The sequence below is a fragment of the Gymnoscopelus braueri genome, assembly GCF_963280865.1.
Source record: "Gymnoscopelus braueri genome assembly, chromosome: 5".
Classification (NCBI taxonomy): Eukaryota; Metazoa; Chordata; class Actinopteri; order Myctophiformes; family Myctophidae; genus Gymnoscopelus; species Gymnoscopelus braueri.
In genome coordinates, this window is record NC_137606.1 from 46828290 (window position 1) to 46835789 (window position 7500).

Sequence of the window (7500 nt, forward strand, 5' to 3'; positions counted from 1 at the left end):
ACTCAATCAGCCTAACTAAGAAAACAAAACAAATATGAACAATAACACTAAACGCCTTACCACATAAGTCTTAATTGCCCAACTCATTATTACACTACCCTCTCTCTCTCTCTCTCTCTCTGACTCGACAGGCGCAGTCAAAACATTAGCATCCATCTCTTCATCGTGAAAAATCAAGCGGCAGAATAATTCGTACAAAGTCGATGTTCCAACAACGGCAAAAGAAAAGGGCAAAGATATTTAATTTTTGTTTGTCTGTTTGTCTACGAGTAAACATCTCAAAAGCTGGTGCACTAAAGGCAAAGTGCTGAGATGCAAAATTAACATCAGCAAGTAAAGATTACAGGAAACAATCGCATTATTAAAACCCATGTTATTAATTGAAAGAATTCATGCTTAATTCGTACTCCCAACGTAGGCCGGTTGTCACACAAGCGAAAATAGCCGATCTACAAGCTCATAGCCGGTGGCGTTGTGAGCTTGTATGTAGACCATCTATTTTCAAGCGTGCGGCGAAGCATAGATCAGGTCTCGACTATTTGAGCAATATGCAGCGAGAGAGAGGGCAACGTGATAAGTGTGAGCGTGATCTTATCAGTAGTATATCAAATGACAGCCATAAATGCCTGTTTAGAGGGAGAATTTACAGCGGTGCGCGCGCGTGTGTGTGTGTGTATGCGCGCGTGCACATACACGTGTGTGTGTGTGTATATATATATATATATATATCGTCTCTGTCGGGTGGAAACCTCATATGTTTAACAAAGTTGCTTTTCAGGATTCAAATTCAAAAGCATTAAAGTAGCAGATCTACAAGCGTAGGGCGTTAATTTATGAAAAAACACAAACAGTTTGAATATGGAGATAGCAGGTTTCTGCCCGACAACAACGATATATATATATATATATATATATATATATACAGTATAGTACCAGAGGCAACAATATTTCCAACCCCCCACTACCGTACCACCGCAGAGCGAGTCAAGCTTTTTTTATTTACGTTCCTCTGTCCCGAATCGTAATCACGGTCTTCCACTCTGCGGGCCGGTTTGACAACCAGCGGTGCAATCATCTCCCCATATGCATAAACACACCCATAAATTCAACACATAGTCAATATTCAAATATTCAACTATTCAAATTCCACAAGACATATATGCAGCCAAATGCATCTGTAAATATACGAATGTGTGTGCGTGCGTGTGTGTGCAATGCACGCATTTTTTGGCGTTTGAGTGTGTATTTGTCAGTGGTGTAAGGTAACTACTGTAAGTACATTTACTCAAGCACTGCACTTAAGTAATTTTTTGGGGTATTTTTACATTACTGGAGTATTTCCAATTTTCAGTACTTTTACTTCTACTCCACTACATCTCAGAGGCAAATATTGTACTTTTACTCCACTAAAATCATTTGAAAACTTTAGCTAATAAATTATTATATTATAAAACATCCATGAACCACTTCAGCCCTATTTTATACATAGGCTATTTGAAAATAGCCGATCTACAAGCTCACAACGCGAGGCGTTGTGAGCTTGTAGATCGGCTATTTTCAAACATTTTTGTGCTTTAACTTTTGGTACTTCAAGTATATTTTGATGCCAATACTTTTGTACTTTTACTCAAGTAACATTTTGAACACAGGCCTTTTACTTATCACAGAGTATTTCTATATTGGGGTATTGCTACTTTTACTTAAGTGAAGTATCCGAGTACTCCTTCCACCACTGGTATGTGTGTGTCAACTCGCCGCCAGCCGCCCTGAGGAGTTTAGAGGCGCAGAATCAAATGCAAACCCGTTATAATCTGTCCCTATAGGTCCACTTAGCGCCAAAAAAAGAGAAAAAAAACATACAAGAAACGCAGTCGCATGCAAATACAGGCTCCAGAAACCCCCCCGTAAAGACAGCCAATGTTAGTAGAAATAACATACTCCCACATACCACCTCCCTATAGAGACCAGCTGCATGTGTAAAAAGGCTTCTGTATAAACTGTATGCACGTCAATAAAATGATAATGTGACATCATACATTAAATTCAAGGTGACTTGAGATGGGGTTGTTGTAACAAAGCTGTGTTATTATAATGGAGTACCACTGAAAATGACATTGTTATGTACTGTATCTATATACCCGTATTTACCCCGTGAGTGCAGTGCTTCTCAAACTTTTTCGTGCCAAGGACCCTCAAATTGATATGTACTTGGCCGCGGAACCCCATCTGAAAACGTTCTGTGAAGATTTATTGTAAAAACAATCAAAATCATATTATTTTTTTGATTTTCGAGATTTTTCAAAACTATTTTTAGATTGCAGATGTACAAGCTTGCAGCGCAGAGGTGACGCCCTGTGAGCTTGTACATCTATTGCACTTCTGTTTTTGAATAGCCAACGCATAAAATATGGACAAAGTGGTTGAAATGATTGTGATGCTATGCTATATTAACATTTGCTTTTTTCTGGGGACCCCCTGGAACCTCCCCATTCCCCAAGGACCCCTGGTGGTCCTCGGACCCCACTTGTGGCGAACAAATGCCGTAAGGGTCCATTTGGTACCATTTGTACACTCTCAAAGTTACATTTGGAAGCCCCTCAAGTAACCCAGAGGGTCCCTGGACCTCACTTTGAGAACCGATGCGAGAGTGCGGTCTAGCCAACACCAACTCGGGACTCCTGACTACAATAATATGTATGCAATACTGCCTGTTTGATTAAAGTTGTGTTTATCAAAAACTATAATGAAAGCCAAAATGATCTAGATCTTATAAAATAGAAAATATAGGAATCGTTGAAGGGAATCGTTACATTTTTTTTATTTTCTATTAAATACTCAGCCCATGAAGCCTTGAATTCATGTTTTTTTTTTTAGTGTTTGTTGCATTCCTGAGCCGATAATTTGATGAGATCAGATTATTGGTTTAGGAATGCGACAAACACAAATAATCTCCATGAATTAAAGGCTTCATGGGGTGAGTAATCGATAGAAAAAAAGTCATTTTGGGGGTGAACTATCCCTTTAAGGAACAGAAATTGTTGAAATCATAAAGGATCCCAACCCTAATGGTGGGGGCTGTTGAAACACGATTTCCAAAAATGGATATAGCACATTTGTTTATGAGAATGCCAAATGATGCCAAATTATAAAATAGGTACAGTTATTTATTTATTTTCACATTAGTTACATTTCCAGCATTTAAAATGATCTTTTAAGTATTGTTAACCTGGTGTCACCCCTATCTTATGTAAATCACTTCACATTTACCTCCTTTTTGCATTTCTTATTTTACAGCGCTCATCTCTTTAACAGTAGACACAGCAGGCCACCTCCTGTAAGATGCCAACATGTATATATTGATTAATGCTGTTTATGAGTGTAATCTGCTCTTGAATAATTCACACTAGCTTCCATATAGAGTACAACATCAATCACACCCAAACACTCCTCCCTGCTGCATCCCCTCCACACCCAAATTATGTTAACCCATTAAGACCGGGAATGGGGGTCCGCGGCCAAATACATATCATTTTGGGGGTCCTTGACATGACACAAGTTGATATAGCACCACTGATATAGCAAAATACTGTTAGGATTTAGAAAACATTCTTAGATATGCATTTGGCCGCGGACCCCCATCTCAAAATGTTTTTGAGATGGGGGCAAAGATTTGAGTTACAAATGTTCGCTTTAAAAAATATACATATTCAAAGATTTGCACACGGTGCCGCATTATGAGCTTGTATATCTGCTATATTTGAATAGCCCACAGAAATCTAAAATGACAGATGTGTTCCCGGATTGAATGGGTTAAATCAGAGCGATGTAGAGAGAGAGAGAGAGAAAGAGAGAGAGAGAGAGAGAGAGAGAGAGAGAGAGAGAGAGAGAGAGAGAGAGAGAGAGAGAGGGGCGGTGCGAGTTTCGAGCTCTTCGAGATTGTGAGCTTTTGTGTGACGCTGTAGTATGATCAAGTAAGACATTAATTTATGAAAAAACACAAAAAAGAGGTTTCTGCCCGACAGCAACGATATGTTCCAATGTCTCATGCCACAAACGCAATTAATCCGTTAATCGTTAATTTGTATGACAAATCAATCAGTCAACTAAACTTCCATGATCCTGAACACAGCCCTATAGCTGGGAGTTGAATCTTTCCGTTTCTTTTTTTCTCCCGTATCGCGGGGTCAGTCATTTGCGTGGCATATGCAGGGTCACGCTGCGTTAGCGTGCGGGGGTCATCGGCGGCGGGGCGCTGATGGGAGCGGGACGCCGTTAGTATGCAGGGAGGGGGCGAGGGAGAGGAGGGGGAAATGTGACATCCAGAGAGAGCCGGGACCCTCGCTGACCCCTCTCTATAATTCATCCCCTGGAATACGGGGCGGGGCGCGGCCCGCGCGGGGGGAACCAGGGTTCCTTCCTATAGCCACCCAAAAAGAGCAGAGAGAACCCTTTCTGCTCTGCCACACGTCTCTCTGACCTCGTATTAAAGTGTGAGAGAGGCAGGAGAAACCCTGGGAAATGTTGGACATTAAATTTTTAAGGCTTTGTCCCCCAGGAGAAGCTCTCCAGAGGGGCGAGAGAGGCATGGTGGACTAGAGAGAGAGAGAGGGGACTGAGGATGATGGACCCCATGCTGGGAGGGACCGAGAGAGGGAGAGATAGGGGGACAGAGGGAGGGAGAGAGAGAGAGAGAGGGAGGGAGAGAGGGAAAGACAGATGGAACGAGGTGGGGATGAATGGACAGAGAGAAAATCTGTCTGTGTGTCAGGGAGTAATACGAATACTTATTTTAAAACTAAATCATGTCTGTCTGTCTGTCTGTCTGTCTGTCTGTCTGTCTGTCTGTCTGTCTGTCTGTCTGTCTGTCTGTCTGTCTGTCTGTCTGTCTGTCTGTCTGTCTGTCTGTCTGTCTGTCTGTCTGTGTGTGTGTGTGTGTGTGTGTGTGTGTGTGTGTGTGTGTGTGTGTGTGTGTGTGTGTGTGGGGGTGTGTGTGTGTGTGTGTGTGTGTGTGTGTGTGTGTGTGTGTGTGTGGGGGGTGTGTGTGTGTGTGTGTGTGTGTGTGTGTGTGTGTGAGAGAGTGAAACTGGGAATAAATGAAATGGTGATTATGCCCAAAGAGGGAACAATATTGCTGTCTGTCTGTCTCTCTCTCTGGTCGTCTGCTGCAGGTATTGGGCTCCATCCTGTAGCTTTCTTTTGGCATATAGATACCCTGTGTGTGTGTGTGTATGTGTGTGTGTGTGTGTGTGTGTGTGTGTGTGTGTGTGTGTGTGTGTGTGTGTGTGTGTGTGTGTGTGTGTGTGTGTGTGTGTGTGTCTGTGTGTGAGAGACTTACCAGATGTTCTAATCCCAAGGCTTTGATGTTCACGACGTCCCTGCAACACAACAACACATTTCCCTGGTTGTAAATAAAGCAGTCAAACACTAAATGTCACTTCATAATAAGAGCATTCTGAACCACTTCATAATAAGAGCATCCTTAAGCCTGAGTTTAGTTTATACTTCACCATACGACGGTGTCATGTGGCAAAAACGGCCTAATCTGCCGCAGTGAGCTTGTAGATACAGTAGGCTATAAACATTATTTTTTTAAAGATTTTCACCTAAAAGTGCCTATGCTGCCCAAAATAGGGACTCCAGTTTGAAAGTGGTTTAACATACAAACACAGTGGTAGAGACCTATATTCAGTTTCAGCTTCACCCAGCTGATGGTTGCTCAGATGTCAGATCCTGATGGGCTCTCAGGAGCGGGGGGGGGGGGGGGGGTGTTAAGGGTTAAGGTGTCTTGGAAAAAATGAAAAAACGAGTTAAAAAGTACAGAAATACAGGTAGAAAAGGTGGGTTTTGAGCGTGGTTTTAAACGTGGCGAGGGTGGGGGCAGCTTTGATGTGAGCTGGTAGTGAGTTCCATAGGGAGGGGGCGGCAACTGAGAAGGCCCTGTCACCCCAGGTTTGGTTTCTTTGTCTTGGGGACATCCAGGTGGTTAGCATCAACGCCACACGGGAGGGGGCGTTGGAGGAGGTCAGAGAGGTAAGCGGGGAGCCTGGTTGTTGAGGGCCTTGTGGGTGGTGATCAGTATCTTGAAATCTATTCCTGTGTTTGACTGGGAGCCAGTCAAACATCTTATGATATAAAATGAGGTGCTGTATGTGTCAGTGATGAGAGGAACAACACAGGATGAAAAGAAGAAAAAAAAACACCGGTACTGTAGTGTGTTTGAGACCTTCAATGTCACCATCAGAACTGGCTAGTCACACATCTTAACAGAATTAAGCGTTAATTGTCAAACTGCTCAACTCTCAGTTCTATCTGGGGAGGGAGCAGCACTGAAACATACTGATCTGGATGCAAACAGGCACTTGGCTTAAAGGGATATTTCACTTTCAAAAAAACTTTGGGTCATTTTATCATCTACTCAGGCTTTTGTGAGCCCCCCAGACCGTTTTTAAGTTGCTTGATTCAGTATTTAGATATTTGATATTCATTTTATCAGACACGCCCCCTTCCTATACAAACCCATTATAACTTCAAACTACATTTTTAACATGTTAGATTCATCAAAAATACCCGTCCTTGGTTTTGGTGACTCACCCCGCCCTCCTAATACGCGAGGGGGCCGTGTTTTTTCGATAACCTTTTTCATTTATTTTTAATATTATAAAAAATATACAAAAATTCAATAAAATAAGCGGAAAAAATCATCGAAAAAACACGCCCCCCTCGCGTATTAGGAGGGCGGGGTGAGTCACCAGAACCAAGGACGGGTGTTTTTGATAAATCTAAAATGGAGTTTGAAGTTATAATGGGTTTGTATAGGAAGGGGGCGTGTCTGATAAAATGAATATCATATATCTAAATACTGAATCAAGCAACTTAAAAACGGTCTGGGGGCTCACAAAAGCCTGAGTAGATGATAAAATGAAGTTTTTTTAAAAGTGAAATATCCCTTTAAAGCTGCAATTCCAATCTTATTTTAACCAATCTGTACAGTAGAGTATGTTAATACAACATAACTAGTACATCTGCAATGGTTGGAAGTGGTCTCCCTACTCTTCCATTGAGACATTTAGACCCTGGTGTCAGGTAGGACACCTACTGGTTGAAAAGTAGTAGTGTCTGAAGCTCATAAGCCCAAAAATCTCTCCCCTTTAGGTTAAGCGGGGATTGCCTCTTGGATGAGTGGTATACGTTTGGTCTCTCACACGCGGCAGACCCGGGTTCAAATCCCGGGTAGGTAGGTCATAAAGTTATGGATAGCAGCTTTAATCAAAAGAAAAGAACACAGACAAAGGCTGTGGCTGCGTGTGCGTGTGCGTGTGCGTGTGCGTGTGCGTGTGCGCGTGTGCGTGTGTGTGTGTGTGTGTGCGCATGTGCTTGCACAGTACCGTGCATGCACATGTCCAGCTTAATTCATATTGAGGCCACACTGCTGGCTGTAATAGTAATAATGATAATAATAATTCCACCACTGACTACAGAGAGAAACCTAGGAGCTTATTA

General features: G+C 42.3%; 1 protein-coding gene across 1 annotated transcript in view; it reads right to left on the reverse strand.

Annotated features, from left to right (window-relative positions):
• The window catches only part of rsrc1 (arginine/serine-rich coiled-coil 1), a gene marked incomplete at its 5' end in the record, with an annotated part of 207689 nt that overhangs the window by 130571 nt on the left and 69618 nt on the right, over positions 1–7500 (reverse strand). The window contains one exon of the mRNA XM_080429260.1: positions 5336–5375. Within this exon, the coding sequence (XP_080285386.1) occupies positions 5336–5375 (40 nt within the window). The remainder of the gene's footprint in view (positions 1–5335; positions 5376–7500) is intronic.